Here is an 18,778-nt window from a genome sequence, read left to right as displayed (position 1 = left end):
TATGTTCACGCTGCAGCTATATCAGCATAAATATGCAAAATATGCACACACACACGCACACACTCACACACACACACACACACGTGTGTGTGTGTGTGCATTTTACAGATGTATCCTGATATAGTCATGGAGAGGTGTGTGTAAGTGCGTGCGTATGTGTGTAGATGTGACACGTAATAACAAAAACACAATTATCAGGGTGATCGAATGTTGAAGAATTAAACCCAACTTGCATTAGCTTGATAAGAATCTCTGCACAGATTCCTAACACCCAGTTCAATACCATAACTAGATTCATAGCCAAGTAACTATAATCTGCCTTTCTTCATGTCCTTCTTAGTTCAAGTGTAGTGTGCTGCTGACAAAGGAATGACTACTCCATTGTAATCATGACCTGATTTTGAATCATTCAAAATGTATTCGATGAGTAAAGTTATTCATGCATGTAAGGATGATTGGTGACCAGCAAGTAATTATTGAGTTTGTTAAGCAAACTAAAATCAAGTCAGAACTGCTGCAATTTATTTTTCTTCACCCACTGACATTTGATCACAGGAATTCACTTGGAATTTGTGACAGTAAAATGGCACGTTCTAACTGCATGGTGGAGAGTCAACATGAATGTCCCCATGGAGTAGATTGTGTCTCGTCCTCAGACTCTTTTACAAATAGCTGCAATGAAACAAGCAACGCATCCTTTAATCAGTGATGATATTCTTGAAAATCTGAGTCTAGCTTATAAGCTGAGCTGAGAGGCATGTGACTTCATGTCAACCTAAAAAAGCATGAGTGCCTTGGAATGTTAGACTCCAAGGCAGACATCGAACACACAGTCGAGTCAACTCAGTAGATATCTGGTCACTGATGTGTAAGACTGAAGTGCACTGGAGCAAGACGATGGACTTAAAATGGTGGCCAGTAGCTATAAAATGCTGTTTTCTGTTAAGGTTTTTCTCCTTCCATCATGTTGTATCCATGTCAACCTGTATGAGAGCAGCTCTGTAATAACCTCCTTCAATAATTGCTGTCATTCGTTTCATGTGCTGTGTCAACAATTTTGGTAGCGATGCCTTATTAGAGAATATCCTCATGTCTATGTTTATCTTTCGATTTGCACATCTGGCTCGTTGTGAGTGTTTGATGACCTGTAATACTTGAACCTTAGCTTAAAATGCATAATTTCCTCTCTGCGTATTGTAACAGCTGGCAGATAACTATGTCACATACTACATGGCATCTAGATTGTGTTATTCAGAAAATATATATTCAGTGTCAGGGACTTGTCAATAGTCCTAGACACAGTAGCCATATAGATGAAGTATTCATGTTAAGATGTGCTTTATAGTTTGCAAACAACTGGTCCACATTGAACAATGATTGAGAGAGAGAGATTTTTACAAAAAGAACACATTTTAGCTTAAAGCAAAGAGACAAAACACCTTAAAAAGTGTTCTTGTTTTCTCATACCAAGGTAGCAAAAACAGTAATATAACAAACTAAATCTTTTAGTTCTGTATTTAGTCGAAACATTGTGCATGTTTGGCATGGTCATTTAACACAATAAAGTACAACTGAAAAAGTTGTGATTTTGTTTTCTGTGGTGAAGCCTGTTATTGAGCCAGTAACATTGTCTGCAATTTTATACCATTTATAACCGTAAATTAAAGAAAAGAAAAGAAAAGAAAAGAAAAGAAAAGAAAAGAAAAGAAAAGGGAATTGTGTCAAATCCCACTGTATACCTCTTCAGTTCAAATGTGTAATTCCCACTGGAGGCGTTAGGGGACGCCTCAGATTGACTCTGCTGGAGCCACGAAGAAGAATCAGCACGAGAAGAGAAGAGAGATCGATCATCGTCTGTTTTACGCTGCGTTCACCTCCATTACCGTGAGTATTTCTTCAAATTCTTAATTTACGGTCATCTATAGTCAGATGCCAATAATGCTGCTTTTGTTGGGATTTTCATGCTTGTGAATTAATTCTCAGACTGAATGAAATTTTATTAGAGCCGCGTCGACCGTCACCAAAAGGCGAGGCTAAAAGCTAGCTGTGAGGCGCTAATGTAATCAGACTAAAGGCTTTTTTTTTATTTTCACGTATCTCGACCAATTCGTTGTGTTTTGAAATGAGAAGCACATGCCGCAGCTGAGATGGTGAGATGATTGGTATTTGTATTTTCACTGGAGGCATCCAATGTCCGTCTACGTGTTAGCTCTGGAGCTAACGGTGAAAATGGAAGCACGCTCAGCTTCGTGTCCTTAACTGGACTGTTGAAATATCAGTACTGAAACCCGAGAACTGACCACCATAGTAAACACAGCAGCATTTAACGAAGCTGCCCCCCACCGCCTTCTTGTTTGTTATGTAATAATGTAGTTTGAGATGTGGTTAAAGGTCCCTCCAGGGGTCGACGCAGGATTCTGTGGCTCTCTTGAAATCCAGTCCTGCCTACTGTTCTGCCCTCTGCTAATAAAGCTGCTTTGGTTCCACTCACAAGTCATGCATTTCATTATAGCAAGAATAATTGCTGAAGATTAAAGTGCACGCACTACCTAATTTCCAACATGTATGACAAATCTGCTGAATTTCTTAGCGTACATGCTCTGTTGCGTTAGATGAAACGTTTCATTTTACATTCAGATCATTAAACTGCAACCACACAAGACACGTTAAAAGGTTAATCGAGCCTTTTCTAGTGTAACTGCTGTCGTTTTAATATTTTCAAGCCACAAAATCAACAGAATCAGTAGCCACAGATTAAGCATGTACATTACAATTTTGTCTTGCTGACTTTATGTATCATGCTTTGTTATTGTTTGATACATTTGTGAAATAAAATGTAACGAAATCTATAATAGTACAAACATGTAATGTAACCCACACACATCAAGAAAAATGAAGAGCACGGACACAAAAAGTATATCAAAACATGTTGAGCTTTTGGGAATAAGTTGCCTCACCATCTATTCAATATTTGGCTAATCATTTCCAAAGAAATTCACAAAGAAATGTCCCATACAAAGCGGATTAGAGAGGCACCTCGTGGAGGAGATGAACGGTGAGGCAGGCACACAAAATTTAATTTCATCTTAACATGAAGTGAATGTCTTTGTAAGGTTATTTAAACATTTGTAAGAACATTACAAAGGGTGGTATCTTCTGTAATCTGTTTTAGATTTTGAAGTGGTACTGATAAGACACTGATGAGTTCAGTCTGATAAGATTTACCGAACTCTGATACTTTGAACCCAGGAATTCTTTATGTATTACTGTGGGTTGCCATCAATAAACAATACATAAGCATTATGAACCAAGTGATTATTTTAAGCACTTTGGTTTGTTAAAATACATTTGTGGTTTTGCAAGCTGCTACTCACTGGTCAGATGATATGAACTAATTGTTGCACTTTTAATTTATAGTAGCTGCCAAACATTTGACTGTATTTCACAGGTGTTGTGTAAATGTTTCAGAATAAGCAAAAGGTAGGTGCAGGAACTTAAGAAAAACTGAACTGTGGCTTTAGCTGATGTTTTTAATGACAAGGTCACTCAATAAAGAGAATAAAGGGTTTATAGAACTTTTAGAGCTGATTCAGTTTCACATATTTGTTTTTAAGATTGTGTTTAACTTTAGAGAATTTAGCCTCAAACCTACGTATAATTTGAATTGGAGATGTTTATTGTTCTCATTGTTCACTTTATTTTGTTTATAGAGTGAAAACTTATCACCAATGATGGTCAGAACACATTATGGACCACCACGCCTCAAGACACGGTAAATGCCTGAGTCATGTTTTATTATAGCCACATTCTTTCTTCAGTTATTTCTTTTGAGTTCGAAGTAACAAAATTAAAGTCTATCCTTTCTTTTTCTTTAGTCACTGGTCTATAGTTTCTTTTCTAACTTCTCTTTTCTTGTTCCTTATCAGGTCTTATGGAGATAGTCATGAAATGCGGCATGACGACGACAACTACAGTCCTCACTCCAAAGGTCGACGAGATGCCCAAGATTACCCATCCAAGGCTCCATTCAACTGGAGAGAATCCAGAGGCAGAGGACGAGCCCCGGCGGTCAGAAGAGCCCCCCTGATGGGAGATCACAGGGAGCCACGTTTTGATCACTGGAAGTCTCAGGGTCAGGATTCCTTCCAAGGTTACCATCCCAAAATGGAAGCCCACCGTGGTCAGAGAAGACCTCCTCAATCCAGATCGCCCCGCTCCCCTCAAGCCCATCATCAGTCATCTCACGGTCCTTCACGTGGACACCACTACAGTCAGAGAGGCCGCGGTTTTCGCGGTTACCCCTCAGGCCACATGTCGCCTCCCCCAAGGCATTTTCAGAGTCACCCCGCGGACAGGAGACCAGGTTCTGCATCCCCCTACCGGGGGTCTTTTAGGGATCCCAAACGGCACACAGACTATCCTCCGCAGGATAGGCGGAGTCGAGACCCTCGGGGGAATCGCAGTCCAAGAGGAAGGCCTTATGATGACTCGGGTCATGGCATGAAGCGCTGGAATATGGCTGGATCATTCTCTCACCCACGCAATGGAGAGCATGGCCCTTCTGGATCACAGAGAAGCCCCAGAGAGATGCACGGGAGAGGCCCTTTTACAGAGAGGTACAGGAGTGAAGAAGCAACCCCAGCTGGGTAAAAGTATTGGGAGGAGGTCTGAAGCTGGCCGGTCCTTTCATTCACAGGGGTTGTAATGAGTGCTGCTGCTCTGCCCCGGCTTTAGTGTATTAGAGGGAATTCTAAGGGGTCTGATATATGGTTTCACCTGCCGTTAAGAGGAGTGTTATACCATTTATTGGTCTTTGAAATTATACCTCTACCTGTTTCATTCTGTCATGAAGGGGCTGCATTAGGATAAAGGTAAAAGTTCTGGCTCCCGCTTAAAACGGCAATGGATCTGTCATTGTAACAATTTCTCTATTGTTTGATGGATATGCAGGTGGTCATCTGAGCAAGACTCCCGGCGTCATTGGGGTCCAATGGAGAGGCTGGGCAGCCGATCCCACAGTAGAGAGAGGATACAAGATGATGCTCACCATTCCCCATACAGAACCCCCTCATGGAAAGGAGAACCAGGACCATCGTCCTCCTACCACGGCAGCCCTCAGGAGAGGCAAGTGCCAGGATCTCGCAAGAGGAGGATATCAGACATCAGCATGCCTCCCTCAACCCCTCCGCTGGAGCACGGCATTGTCAAACATCTCAGGAGAGACCGACCTCAGCTGCTGCGTATTACCGCGCCATTTGCTGGTAAACCTTTGTCTGTTAGGGATAAAGGTTTCCTTGTTAAGAGCCAACAAATGAAAGCAGAGTCCCTAATGAGGCTCAGAATACCTCCATCCATGAAGCCAAGGCCTCACCTGATCGACAATAGCGCCATGCTTGCCATCAGGAAGAAACGCTTCCAGTTAAACGCTTCGCCCATTCAAAGTCTGGAACAGAGAAGGGGAAAACCACAACAGTCATCCTCTAGAGAGAAAAGCGACAGCAGCACATCTTCAGGAGACTCTGAGACAGAGAAAGATCAGGTGGAGTCTCGCCGGTCCTTGAACACACACAGGTACGGTATTAACCTTGTAGCACTCTTCGCAGGGGCTTGATGATGATGAATGTGAAAGGGTTGCCAGCTGTGGAAAGTGGAGAACTCGTGATGAGCTAAATGTGCAACAGTGATTCAGTTGATGAAAAGCCTCCCCTGTCTGCGTGCTACATATGTGTCAGAGTACCTACCGATCCATATGGATGACGAGAAGCGTTATGCTCCAGTCACTCACCACGTCACTAACGCCAAAGTGTTTTAAATCCAAAAGAGTAATTGATGAGCGGAGTGGAAAAAAATTCCTGGTTTGTCAGCAACAACAGTGGTTTGGTTGAAAGAAGTGCTCTGCCTGGTATATCAGCTTCAAGCCATGATTTCAATTGAGGATTGACGGAGTCTTCGCAACATGCCCCAGTGTTAAATAGTAAAATCGTTTATCTGAAGCAAGACGCCTGATCGCAGATGGCTACACTTCCCATGACCTAAACGGAATCTGCCATGCTCAATTTTTTACATAACTGGAAGACGCATCATGCACCAAAAGAGGAAAAGCGCACCATTATATTGACCATCGCTGGTGCCGTGACGGGTCGAGAAATTTCCAAGACGACCAATTGTACACATCGGTCAAATCAAAATGTCAAAAAGGATTACATGCAAGACGTTTGCCGATAAAACAAGTCAAAGGCAAGAAAAAAAGATATCAGTTCAATGCTCAATATTTTTAGGAGTTGCCGTGCAACCAAGCTTGACGCAAGCATGTGATTGCACTACTAATGTATTCGGATTGACCCATTGAACAAACGAAATGATTAAGTTTCAACACAGAAGCTTGTAAAGCATCATTGCTAAATCATGTAAGCAATGATTTATGAATGCATGTTTTTCATCAGCGATGCATCTGCAGACCTGAACATCTGTGGCAGCCACTGGGAATCGGTGAAAGAAATTTGAATCCAATACTTGACTTGGCACCAATGGAAGTCACAACTGTGACCCATCCTTCTTGTTCAGAATAAACCCAACAGAGAAGAACCCTGACGTGTGAGAGTAACCACTGGAATCCTTTTTTTCCTTCTTCAATCGTCACAACTGTTAAAAGCATGACTACAGCGCCTCTTCGTTCAAGCCTGTACCAGATATTTACCATTACTCCATCAAACTTCGAAGTGCTTTGAAGATGGATACAAAAGCTCGCCATGTTGGTTAAATCTGCGATCATGAGGCTTTGAGGTGGATAAATTCCAGTCGCAACAATTCCAGCATCATTTTGAACGACTGAGGGGAAAAAAACAACAAAAGAAAACGGGTCACAACCTATTCTAAACCATGTGATGCACAAGGGCTGAATCAAAGTGCAGGCGTACCTTGAAGAGCTCTCAACATGAAGAGGAAGACCGCATGTGAATGTAATTCTACCTTGAAACTCACAAGGAGAGCAGCAAGATTTGATTTGCTCCCTTTCACCACTGTTCAACACTGCCGGTGTGAATTTTGCACTGAACAAGCGTGTCTTGTTGTTCATCATCTGAAATCTGACCAGAGTCTAATACCCGGAGGCACACATGAGTGTGATGGCAAACACTCAAGCCAATTAACGAAAAAAGTTGCGTCACTGCCATCTTAAGAGCTACGTGTGCTTGCGTTGTTCCACAAAAGCATTGTCCTGTGAGTTTGAATTAAAACGGTGACCATTATTTTTTGGACCTCTTCCTCCTGTAAACCAAATCTATTTGAAGAGGAACGTCGTGCAAGAGTCATAACTTCCAAAATGGCTATTTGAGACCTGACCTTCCTCAAGTCCCTCACATCACTCCCACGTTAAGCTGGATGGAATTGTTTTTGGCGACTCGAAAGTCTTCAGTAAGCTGCCTTCAGACCTAAACTTGGGCAAAAGAGGAATGTTAAAACGTCTCTTGAAACCAATGGACACCTCCGGAAGCTGATACTTCAGGATTTGGAGTCTAAAGATGTCGTCCTGATGTGTATTCGGTCAAAGTCTTGGGCACATGGCTCACCTTGGATGTTCAAAGCCAACAAGAAAACGTGGAGTGACCCGAGACTACTCAGAAGTTCAAGGAGGGATGATCGGAGTGTTGATGTCGTCTAGGCCCGTTTCATAAAGTCCTTCAAGATTTGGCCCAGCTCTAACAGTCACTGAATAAATGAAGAAAAGTCAAATTGATTCAGGTTACAAAAGTAGAAGTAAAGGAGCATGGACTTTCCATGGTTTTTGTAAGTACCCAAGTGCTGTGTGACTTTATGATTTTCTCTGCAGAACAGAGCTGTTAACTGATGATTTGAATAGCATTGATTTGAAGAGCTCATGGAATTGATTAATTTTCTACTTTGTCTCTTTTTAAACATAAATAGTTTGGAAAACATGTATTAGGATTGGAAGGTCGATGTGCTTGACTCAACAGCTCTCACTCTTTCCTCAGATCTTCTCCCATAGAGAAACGCGACCTTGTTGTTCTGTCGCACTGGTCGGCCGGGCCGAGTTCCTCCCAGGACTGCTCACCTCCTAAAGATCACAGTCCAAAGCCCGACAGTGGTATTGTTGATTTTTCCTCATTAACTTAAACACGTTTTATTGGCGTTATCTAATGTTAAAAGTTGTTTGTTTATCGGTCATTGCTCACTTTCAAATGTTTAGGAGTCTCGTGTTTTGTTGTTTGTTGTTAAGATGAAAGTTCCGATGAGGACTCGACTTCAAGCAGACAAGCTAAGAAGTCGAGTGATTCCAGATCGTCGCCTGACGAAAGGAAACGAGAACATCTGGACAAGAGGACATTCAGGTGCATAAGAAACTACAATTATTTAAGTGTTTTTAGATTGGGTGTGGTTTCACATCAATATGAATATTTTAAAACTTCACTGCCTTTCAACAGAAAGTGTTTGCATGTCCAGATTGTCTCATTTCTGAGCTATCTTTATTTCATTGCAGACCATTTAACCCGATGCATGACACGTATCGATTTGGAAGGCCCTTCAGAAGACCAGGCCCTTTTCAGGTAAAAGGAATATTTATTGCTCGACACAACATAAAGCTGTACAAAGAGTTGCAGCTAAAATGATGAATGGGTTCCTTTGCCTCTAATAGCCTGAAAGGCAAAATAGTTTCGTGTCTGTGCTGAACTTTGACGTGTGTTTAACAGCGGCCAAGGATGTTTTTTGGTCCCAAGAGGATGAACCCTGAACTGATGACCTTTCGACGGCCGCTCATGGTATGAAAACCACCTCTGAGAGAAGCAACTCCTGTCCACACTCAATGACTAATACTCGATTTTCTTGTGTTTATTGGTGTCAGGAGAGTTTAGTGCCACGTCCGTTCCCTAACCAGAGGCCAATGTTCAGGAAAACTCACAGCATCATGTCCAAATACCGCAACATGAGAGTGATGCGGCAGCGTGCGCCGTACTACCGAGGACATAACCAGCAGCGCTGGTGATGACGACGACCTCTCCAGATGTATGTATACAGAGTATGAGTTGGCTTTGTGAACGTACTATGGTTCCTAATTATTGTATTCATTTCAGTAAATGTGACTCGATCTGTGAGTACGAAACTGCAGGCGACTGGAAGTTCCCCTCAAGAGCTTCGCTGTTGGGAAGACGACACAAACGTCAAAGTTCCTGTATGAAGTCTTGTTGGTCACATTTCCATTTTGGTACAAGTCTTTGTTTCATCTTTGAAATATTGCAGAAAGTGTAACATATTGGATTTTTATTTTACTACCCTGGTGTTTCCCTTTGCTTTGTGAGATTGCTGCTTGTCTCGAAATGTTCTTGTTCTACTTTGAGAATTGCTGCGTTTTTGTCCACGAGCAGAAATAGCTTTTAATTATGTGCGAGAAGCTTTTCTTCTTTCTTTTTTTTTAATATCTGATTTTTCTCTGTAAAGACTCATGTGAGAGATTGTTTTTTGAGAAAATGTGTTTACAATGTTTGTCAGCTGATACTACTGGTTACTACTTGTAAAAGTTGTACTTTGAGTTGGACACTAGAAATAAATTCAGATTTAACACAATCTGTGCCTTGTGTTTTAAATGGAGACTGGCGGAGAAGTTTTTGTGTCGTCACGACGACAATTTAAAGAATCAGAAATTCACATGGAATAAGGGACTCATAAATATTTTGGAGGATAATTAATTCTTTGATAGTGTTAATCTGAAGTCTGTTATAGGGATAATGCAATCAATACAGTCACAACTTTAATCCCTAATGAACCAAACAAATGTATTTGGATTGAGGGAAGAAGCAGCCTGAAGTAAAGACCCTACATAGGGCATGATGAGAAGTCTCAGTGAACTTGGGTGTTGAGAAAAAACTGTCAAGTTTTGGACACCAGACTTGTTATTCCAGAAATGGTGACTGATTTACATTCCGTGGTATATTATACATGTTTTAACTTGACTGGAATCAAGGTTGATGTTTTGCAACACTTTTACCGTCATGAGCACAGGCTGAATAATCAACTCGATAAGAATTTGAAGGACATATTTTAAGAAGAGTATAAGTTATCATGTAAAACTTGGCTGTGCATGTATCAAACATCCCGGCTGCTGAAAGTTACACATGCTTACGCAACCGCAACAATTCCCAAGCTGCTCCCTCCAAATAGCAGCTCCTGGGCTTGACCTTCACTTTCGTGAGAACAAAATACCGCAGCACAAGAGGGTAAAACAAAGGTGACCCACTTTTTATTGATCTATTTTCCATCTCGTACCTAAATTCAGCAGAAAATTGTAAGTCTCTCACTTGATTGGCTTTAGAAGCAAATAAAACCCTTCCATGTTTAAGACGTTCCTTCTGCCCGGTTCATTCCTTCAAACACTTTTCTCCCTGTGATCAGCGACGCCCTTCCATGCCCCAGTGATATTTGTGAGTGGTGTGGCGCAGCAGTCTGTCCCGCTCTAAACTTAGCCCTGACAGGACCACTCCTCATCACAACATGCTCTTTGCACACTGCCGCGGCTTACAATGGAAGGTGTCGAGTTTCCACAGATGCTGCTGTATCTCACCGGTGATGCTGGAAAAACAAGGTAAGTGCGTGCACCGGATCCTTTGCTGTGAATCACATTTATCTGGTAATTGGTTTATTATGTCTACTGGATGCTGTAACGGGTCACGACCCACTGCTATCTACACTGGGTACGAGCACATTTGTTCATTGCTGTGGCATGACGGCTGCCTCTACTGGAACAGACACGTTCAGCACTCACACAGTTAGTGAGACCTAATTCTGCTTTCTGTTAAGACTTTGAGTAGTTTTACTTTGATGATTACAGACGATACATTTATATATTTACCAATTTATTTGGAATATGATATGACATTGCACTGAGCTGAGCTTCTGTTTCTTCCTTGCTGACCTGACTTGATCCCGTCTGTCATTTTTAGATGTAGACTTAACGCTTCTGCAGGTTTTTCTGTCTTGTATTCCTCTGTCACGATGGGCAACTATAGCTCAGCCCTCATTCCTGGTAAGACTTGCAAACACTTTTAACACATGTTGAACACACTTGAGTCAAACATACTTGCATATTCAAGAGTAACTTTTTTTTAAATAAAAACCACCAAAGATGCAACAAGACATATTGTAGGTCTATTGGTGTGAAATATGGCCAACAATCAGGGGCTTGACATACTTCTGAGAGCTCCGCAGAGTGTGTTTTAATGTTTATTCTTCATTTCTCTCAAAGAAACTGAAGAGTTTGTGTCCGTGGCGGAGAAGCAGAATGAGCAGACAGCTCATTCTGCACAGTTTAAGTCAGAGCTTCAATCTCTGGGAAGTATACATCTTTAATAATAAAGTAGTCCCACTGAGGTTGTTTTTGTTATTTTAACAATCCATTCCCCCATTCAATTACTACTGCCATTACTCGTAGCCTTGTATGAAATGAGTGTGTGTGGTCTGGTGTGTTTGTGTCCCATCTGTCCTTGAGATAAATTTAACTTTTCTGAGCTGCCTCACGCACACGGACGCACACAGCAGCTGAAGATATCCACTTTGGCTGCTTACATAAAACAAGGTCTAAAGGTACTCCTCCGGTCACTAACATGAGCTGGCTTTTCTGACTTTTACAAAGAGTTTCTTCTCAGTAACCATATGTTGCTGTTTGTAATTCATCATATAAATAATTTTCCCTCTGGGAACTTTAATATTTTATTAACACCACTGGAAGATAAGAATGTCTTTGACTTATCAGATGTCTCAAACTGGACTTGCTTTACAGGTAACACTCATGATGGAGGAAGAAAAAAACAAGATCCAGAGTGAAGGTATGAATTTGTCCATACTTGAAGAGAGTCCTCGGGAAACAAGTCAGAATGGGACTGTCCTGCCTGTAAGTGTAAGAGGCGAGCTCCAGGCTGTTTGCTCTCTCCACAAGTGGCATTAAACGGCCATATTTTCTTGGTATTCCCCCACAGACGGCAGGAGCCAAAACTGTGCCCATGCAGTCTTTTTCCTCCCTGTTGCCAAAGGCTCTCTCTGCTGTACTGCGTCCAACAGTATCCCCGGGGCTGAGCTCCGACCCCAGGCTCAGCAGAAGCCCAGAGAAGAGCCTTCCAAACCTGGAAGTGCTGCAGACGGAGCTGAGAGACCTGAAGGAGCAGTTTGAACAGATGAAAAGTCAGCACAAGTATGAGTTTCTTTCTATAGCCATTGCAATGCAGCATGATTGCTTTGAGTTCTGATCATCTGCACATGTTCACACTGTATAAACATTAACTCAAAAAGAAAATAAACAAAGCCTTCTGTGTTCTAAATGTATTACCCCAAACGCCACAGTGTTTGGCTTTGTGCTTTAAAGCCTCCTGAAAGATTTCCATTTTCCTCTAGATTATTGTTGTACATTAATGATCCTCTGCCGCTTTATTATGGTCGGCAATATTTGTTAGATTTATACAAGTGAAAAGAGCAAGTAGCTTTATTAAAATCATGAAGTGTCTCACATTCAACATTATACTATATGTGTTATTGTAAATAAAATATGAAACATGAGTTTGAGAATAGAAAATCAGTGCATCCTGTGATTTAAGATCAAGAGATGCCAAAATTGAATCCAAAAGGACGTTTGTTGTTTTTTTCTACCATCTGATGATTGTGTTGTTTTCTTTGGCCTGTTCAGCATCAGCTTGGAGAACATGCAGCATTTTTGTCGCTCAATGAGAGGCTCAGTTTAAGTTCACTAATTTGACAATATTTTGTGTTTCAGCAAAGAAATTAAACTTCTGATGAATGAGCTTGATGAGGAGAAAAGGATTCGCTTGACTTTACAGGTGAAGCAACATTCTCTGGAAAATAGTCACATTTTTGATCCCTTCAAAAGTTTTAAGATTTTGATTGTTTTATATTTTATTGAAATCTTCTAGATGGAAATCCAACGTATGAAGAAGCACATGTCGAAATGACCCCGAGATGCAAAGAAAGATATGCCGATTCAACTTTTCTTTGGTTATCGGTTTGGCAATAACCACATTTATTTTTGCATTGGATTTCTGAGTGGACGGACCAGGAGGACTCCATGTTGCAAATACAAACAAACTGCATCACAGTGGCAGTGGACTCAATGAGAGACGCAAACACTGCTTCTTAAAGGAGACAGGCAGTACATTGACTGATATACAAATCAATATATTTTCCTGTAACCCATTGCATCTTTGGTCAGCAAAATGTATATTTGTAAAGAGTTCTCACGTTTTCATACATAGAGAATCTGCAGTTAATGTTCAATTCAGAGCTTTTGATTGAGGCAGGAAGACAATACTGAAGTTGATATAATGTGAAATACAAAAAACATATACAGTATATACAAGGGTTCAATACTATTCTGGGGTACAAATATTCCATGAAAATTTAAGTTTGCTTTTTGTTTAAAAAATAATCCAAAGCTTTCATCATTTATTATTTGCTGAAGTGCAACAGAGTGAATATATACAGTTCATCACCAGTCTTTATTATAGTTTTAATTAATAATCAAAGATAAATCCATAAATAAAAATAAATACTTAGTAGTGATAGTTTCAAAACAGAGGGGGTATCAAATACATTAAAAGTGAATTCAGAGGCTTTATGGAAAGACAGCAGGAGTCAATCTTATCTCAGATAAAATGTAAATATATATTTCATTTTCAGTCTTAATGAGAAAACTGTGATGAAAACAATAAAAAAAAAGTTGATGTGGAATGTGTTTGCATGTTCAGCAGATTGTACATCGGTGCCAGTGGGTTGCTATGTGAATTTATGGAGACAGTTTGTTTCACTCTGTCTCAGGTGGTTTGTTGTATTTCAATGCTGAGATAAATTATTATCATACATCAATGGAGGTGAAGTCTTTTTCAGACGCGTATACTAAAAGGCATCTCCGTTTTTAGGTTGCTGCGTTTCACTGGCTCCTTTCAGGGTTTCTGTTGTTTTCTTGTGTGATGCTACAGGAAAAGTAGTATCCGGTGAACTCGAGAGCTTTCAAATGGGATCCGAATATGTATCAGAAGTTGGAGTCTTCACAGGGAATAGGTCTGAAGGTGACCTCTTTGTCCTCTTCAAGGACGACATCATAACGACACAGGGGCCTGTAAAGAGAGGGAAACCTCTGTCATTACACACTGGCTGACTAAAGTATTCATACCACTTGAACCTTTGCACAGCAAACTTTTTAGCATATTATTTGTCAACATTTTTGAGAACTATGCATGATTTACAATCCAGTTCACAATTATGCACCACGTTGTGTTGGTCAACCTCATTTGTGGTTGTCATGTGACAAAATGTGGAAGAAGCTCAAGGGGTGTCAATATTTTCGTAAGACAAAACTGAGAAATTAATACACAGCCGACATGATTTTTTTCTTTCTGGTTTTACAATTCTTTGACAGTCAAAATGTGAGGCATACCTGTGTTTACTCTCCAGTGGAGTGAGGCGGAGTCGGAGGACACGGAGCTTATATTTGGGCTTGAGCACATTCCCGGTGGAGAATTTTAGTGACATTTTTTCTATTGACAGATTTTCTTTGTCAAACTGGGCAAACAACTTGGTCTCTATGTATTTCCTGAATTTTGATTGTTTGCTGATGCAGACAGAAAAAAAAAGAAACAGAATGTAAAGAAAAATGACAAAGTCAAACAAATACGTTCAACATGATCTCTTAAATAAAAGGGAGGACTTACTGGTCTATAGTTGCGACCGCCTCTTCTCCATTGCCGTAGAGTTTAACAGTCAAGTATCCCCATCGTACGTTCTTGTTCCAGATCATCACGTCCAGCTTATAGTTTGTACCTGAGAAGGACGTGTTGATTTACTTATTTTACAAGGATTGGCGTTTTATCTTCATTATTAACACTGAAGTCTCACTCATAGACACTGATTAGATTTCATGCCATGATACAGTTTAGATATTGAAGATGGTGCAGATACTATTTGAAAACGCATGACACTACCTCGAGGTAGCAACACAAATTGGGTTCATGTGCACCAAATTAAATAGAAATACATCTCAAAACATCTGAATACCATTTCAAAGGACATTATTGTCAGAGAAGAAAAGACTTTGAAGGACTTAAAGTAATTGATGGTGATATGTTTGGCCTACCGTGGAAATTACATTCAAAAACTATCAGATAGTAACCTGTATCAGATATCATGAAACATTACAACATATTGATTTTGGTTGTTTTTTTCCCCCCAAATAAAGAGCTAAAGTTATAAAGGCTTTCAGCTAATCTAAAATATACAGTTTGACTGTTTGAATGAAATCATATGAAAAATATATCTCTCCAGACCCTAATTTGCGAGTTGACTATTTCTGTTCTCTTAAATATTGCAGTTATTGGTTTGTTGTAACTTACGGCAGAATGGAGACTGTTGATTTGTTGTAAAGTACACTTTTGACTGATCCAGTTTCAGCAGGATGTCTTTCCACCGTGTCACGTCATAACCTAAAACGGAACAAAACAGCAGTGTCAGGATAAAAGATATGTAGAATTGATGACGAGAAGAATGAAATGAGCACAAAACACAAAATTAAAGCCCATATTCATTTTCTTTGAGAAAAAAGGGTTTTACACTAATCTTTCTTTCATGTAATTGGATTTTTTTGGTGTTTATGATTTGCATGATTTTATAGCTATTAAAAAACACAAACAAAGCAATTGGAAACATCATCACTAACCAAAAACGGGGCATCCTGCAGCACCAAACCGGTCACAGTTTAAGCAGTTACCATCCAGAAAGTCTTTATAGGATGAGCAGGGGTAGGCCCTGCTGACACACGTCTGATTCACAGAGTCCAGGAAGAGCAGCACTGATCTCTGGTGATCACATTTAAAGTACGAGGATCCTGTTGGGGAATGACAAAGAGGTTATTTCACCTAAAAGTTCAGTTTCCTGTAAACGGGAATCCCCCAATGTTCTGATCTTACCGGACAGGATGGTTTTAGGGCAGCCAGGCTGGTCTGCTCCGCCATTAGGGTAGAAATCAACATGACCGAGAGGTTCTCTGAAACCCAGTGCTGGAAAGACATGATGGTAGAAGTGACTTTAATAGTTTTGCATATAATAATAGTAGGTACATCGTTGTGTTAAGAATTTTTTTTTTTAAATATTAAATCGATAAACTGACAATCCATGTCTGAGTGCAGCGCGTCCACAAACTGTGCGTCCGTGGGATCCAGCCGCTCCTCTGGAGGTTTGCCAGTGAAAGTCGGCCCGGCAGGATCCAGACCTGCAACCATCAACGTCAGTTAATTCCTGAACTTCAAATTAGCTGATAGGAGCTACAAATAGCACTCTTTTCTTTTCACTTTTTCAGAAATCACTTTGTGTTTAGTGTCATACTGGTGGCATTTCTCCCCCCACAACATGTTTTCTTTGTGACTGAAGTATTTTGATTTGAAGGAGACGAGATAGGTCCCTGCTCTGACCTGCAGTATGACAATTATCTGCTTTCACTGTACAATCTGTCCTCTGGATTATAACAAAACAGCACCACAGTGTTCATTGTGACCCCTACCAAAGTAGATGTGGTGTGATGTGCTGCAGCAACTTAATAGACTTTGTGTGTTGTCCTTGATCATTTTGCGACTCCGTACTGTCACTCATTATTTGAAATTCAAGCTAATACACGTCTGCTTTGCACAGAAACAAATGGAAAAATCTGAGGTCAAATTGTGCGGTGTGTGGCTGCTTGATAAAAATATGTTTGACAAAACTTTTGTAGACCACCGTCTCCCAGCTGCCACTGGGCAAAAGGCAGGGTTAGACCCTGGACTGATAAACACCACATCAGCCTGTCAGTTCAGACTTTTATGTACATTTGTACTGGATACAAAATCATTTGATGGGTTCAAAATGTACTCTGCAGCAGAATACATTAATCCACATTATTGTATTGCATTCAACTGCATCCACTGAAAACTTGTGCTGAGCTCTGAAAAGTGATTTGAACATCTCCTGCCAACTTTCTTGATAAAAATGTTCTGGGTACAAAGTTGGTAATGCCAAACATTGGTTTCGCTTCTCTACCTGTGGCCACCGTAGATTCTTATTTTTCAAGATATGGCCACTCTTATCGAAAAACTTTTTCGTGGTACTGCATCATCTCACTTACCTGTGATTCTACCGATTGTTCCGTTCAAGTTAGCACCCACGAAGCCTGATATATGAGCTCCGAGGCTGACTCCTATCATGTGGATGGAGCTCATAGAAGCCCCATAATCCTGAAAAGATCAGCGATAAATGTTGCATAAAAAACATGACAGAGAAGAGATGGTCATAGTGTCAGCAACAGCTCCCACCTTCATCATTTTAATGAAAGCGGTGAGGTTTTCTGCTGTTTTGTGTGTGTTCTCCACTACTTTGAAGTAATTCAAATTAGTAGCGCCATGGTTCCAGTCCACCACGATGACATTGCTGTCTGCCCTGGCCAGCAGCACCTCCGACAATTGGTGCACCCACATCGGTGGCGATCCGGTGGGGCGATACCCGTGAACGATGAAGACGGTAGGTCTGGACAAGTCGAAGTGCGGATGGGTGGACAGGTTGGTGTGGGACAAGAGGGTACCGCAGGTGACATTTTCCCTGGTGTACAGTAACAAGTGGACTCTGAGCTTGGTGCCAATGATTGCATGAGCAAGATCAAGATCTGTAAAGTCCTGACAGCTCTGGGCTGCGGGTGAGGAAAGGTAGAAGGAAAAAGAGAGAGAGAGATCTATTTGACATCAATCTGATATTACTAGCAATTAGTAAAGAAATACATAATATTGTATAATATTTCATAAAATATCCTTGGGTTTCTTTAATACCGGTCACATGGCTCAGTGTGGATTTGTTCAGTACACACACACACACACACACACACACACGCGCACACACACACACACACGTAGTGTCTCAGCTGAGAGCCATGTGTATTTTACCACGGTAAAGGTTCTTTGTTGACATGTCTGGTTTCTCACGATAGATCAGTTCCTCAAATATTACTTGACTGTACACAGAAGTTGTTCTTCGTGTGCATGAGACACTAACTAAGCCATTTTACATTTCAATGTGTGATGAAAGTACCTTTCCATATTTGAACAGTTAACAGCAGGACAGCTGCCAGGTATTGCCACAGGAACATGCTTTACACAAACAACGTGCAAGCAAACTGGACTGAGCGTTAAAGTGAAAAAAACAAAGAAGCATGTATCATTAATTCAGTCAAACTATACATCTGTGACAGAATAACAGTAAATGCCACAAACACAAGTATTTACATTAAACAATTTCTTACAAGGGACTAAAAGCAAGAGGCCGGTTACTTATCTACTAACCTACCGGTACTAATGATGTGTGTTTATAGTGTGGGGAAAAAACACCCTTTGCAATGTTGCAATCTTCATGAACTGAAAATCAGGTCCCCTGACAGCATTAGCATTAATTATGACAGGAGCCACTGTGATTATAAGTGAAACTGAATATGTCATTGGTGCACTGACAGTCTGATCTTATCTCAGTTTTACTCTGGGTAATCTATGTTCACTGTCAACAGTAAGTTAAGGATCATCCCTGAAATCCGCCCTGATGAAACCTGTGAAACATGTAACATTTGATTCAGAGTCCTACCTTTGATGTAATGTAATCTCTCCTGGTGTATCAACGATCCAGATCGCAGGTTGTCCACCTCTTGTAACTCCACATATTTTGTTCAGCCTTCAGGAAGTGTGAGGAAGAAGAGCAGAGCAAT

General features: G+C 40.7%; 3 protein-coding genes across 8 annotated transcripts; 2 read left to right on the top strand and 1 right to left on the bottom strand.

Annotated features, from left to right (window-relative positions):
* The first annotated feature begins 1,817 nt into the window (after nt 1-1,817).
* On the top strand, nt 1,818-9,569 carry LOC308139733 (uncharacterized protein). The gene is made up of 10 exons (XM_080509238.1): nt 1,818-1,884; nt 3,711-3,772; nt 3,927-4,616; nt 4,951-5,571; nt 7,992-8,104; nt 8,237-8,348; nt 8,498-8,564; nt 8,709-8,777; nt 8,861-9,021; nt 9,090-9,569. Exons 2-9 carry the CDS (start codon nt 3,729-3,731, stop codon nt 8,999-9,001), a joined length of 1,857 nt encoding a protein of 618 aa, XP_080365364.1. The 5' UTR covers nt 1,818-1,884; nt 3,711-3,728; the 3' UTR covers nt 9,002-9,021; nt 9,090-9,569.
* An 895-nt stretch (nt 9,570-10,464) lies between these two features.
* On the top strand, nt 10,465-13,874 carry LOC308139713 (uncharacterized protein). 5 transcript variants are annotated; one of them, XM_080509216.1, is made up of 7 exons: nt 10,465-10,594; nt 10,953-11,035; nt 11,255-11,341; nt 11,790-11,899; nt 11,985-12,196; nt 12,773-12,836; nt 12,930-13,874. In XM_080509216.1, exons 1-7 carry the CDS (start codon nt 10,533-10,535, stop codon nt 12,966-12,968), a joined length of 657 nt encoding a protein of 218 aa, XP_080365342.1. In that variant the 5' UTR covers nt 10,465-10,532; the 3' UTR covers nt 12,969-13,874. The 5 variants fall into 5 exon arrangements, 4 of the variants coding, with proteins under 4 accessions (XP_080365342.1, XP_080365343.1, XP_080365341.1 ...); XM_080509218.1 differs by having other exon boundaries at nt 10,478-10,777; XM_080509217.1 differs by lacking the exon at nt 11,255-11,341 and having other exon boundaries at nt 10,471-10,594; nt 11,789-11,899.
* A 116-nt stretch (nt 13,875-13,990) lies between these two features.
* Nucleotides 13,991-18,200, bottom strand: lipia (lipase, member Ia). 2 transcript variants are annotated; one of them, XM_080509206.1, is made up of 10 exons: nt 18,115-18,200; nt 17,349-17,719; nt 17,162-17,270; nt 16,175-16,276; nt 15,975-16,064; nt 15,725-15,892; nt 15,402-15,491; nt 14,724-14,832; nt 14,450-14,623; nt 13,991-14,129 (listed from the first exon to the last, which is right to left on the bottom strand). In XM_080509206.1, exons 1-10 carry the CDS (start codon nt 18,170-18,172, stop codon nt 14,045-14,047), a joined length of 1,356 nt encoding a protein of 451 aa, XP_080365332.1. In that variant the 5' UTR covers nt 18,173-18,200; the 3' UTR covers nt 13,991-14,044. The 2 variants fall into 2 exon arrangements, with proteins under 2 accessions (XP_080365332.1, XP_080365331.1); XM_080509205.1 differs by having other exon boundaries at nt 13,991-14,623.
* Between the last annotated feature and the right edge of the window lie 578 nt (nt 18,201-18,778).

This window comes from Blennius ocellaris (assembly GCF_963422515.1).
Source record: "Blennius ocellaris genome assembly, chromosome: 14".
NCBI classification, from domain to species: domain Eukaryota; kingdom Metazoa; phylum Chordata; class Actinopteri; order Blenniiformes; family Blenniidae; genus Blennius; species Blennius ocellaris.
Note: the sequence above shows the minus strand (reverse complement) of the source record. Positions and strands in the feature narration are given on the sequence as shown.

What these genes read in the sequence shown, in the direction of transcription:
- LOC308139733 (XM_080509238.1), top strand. Translation starts at nt 3,729, where the DNA reads ATGATGGTCAGAACACATTATGGACCACCACGCCTCAAGACACG. An exon ending in CAGTCCAAAGCCCGACAGTG is followed by an intron (nt 8,105 to 8,236) that starts GTATTGTTGATT and finishes TTTGTTGTTAAG; the next exon opens with ATGAAAGTTCCGATGAGGAC. An exon ending in GAAGACCAGGCCCTTTTCAG is followed by an intron (nt 8,565 to 8,708) that starts GTAAAAGGAATA and finishes TGTGTTTAACAG; the next exon opens with CGGCCAAGGATGTTTTTTGG.
- LOC308139713 (XM_080509215.1), top strand. Translation starts at nt 10,504, where the DNA reads ATGCTCTTTGCACACTGCCGCGGCTTACAATGGAAGGTGTCGAGTTTC. An exon ending in CAGATGAAAAGTCAGCACAA is followed by an intron (nt 12,197 to 12,772) that starts GTATGAGTTTCT and finishes TTTGTGTTTCAG; the next exon opens with CAAAGAAATTAAACTTCTGA. An exon ending in GGATTCGCTTGACTTTACAG is followed by an intron (nt 12,837 to 12,929) that starts GTGAAGCAACAT and finishes GAAATCTTCTAG; the next exon opens with ATGGAAATCCAACGTATGAA.
- lipia (XM_080509205.1), bottom strand. Translation starts at nt 18,172, where the DNA reads ATGTTCCTGTGGCAATACCTGGCAGCTGTCCTGCTGTTAACTGTTCAA. An exon ending in CTTTCATTAAAATGATGAAG is followed by an intron (nt 17,271 to 17,348) that starts GTGGGAGCTGTT and finishes TGATCTTTTCAG; the next exon opens with GATTATGGGGCTTCTATGAG. An exon ending in TGCAGGATGCCCCGTTTTTG is followed by an intron (nt 15,492 to 15,724) that starts GTTAGTGATGAT and finishes GTTCCGTTTTAG; the next exon opens with GTTATGACGTGACACGGTGG.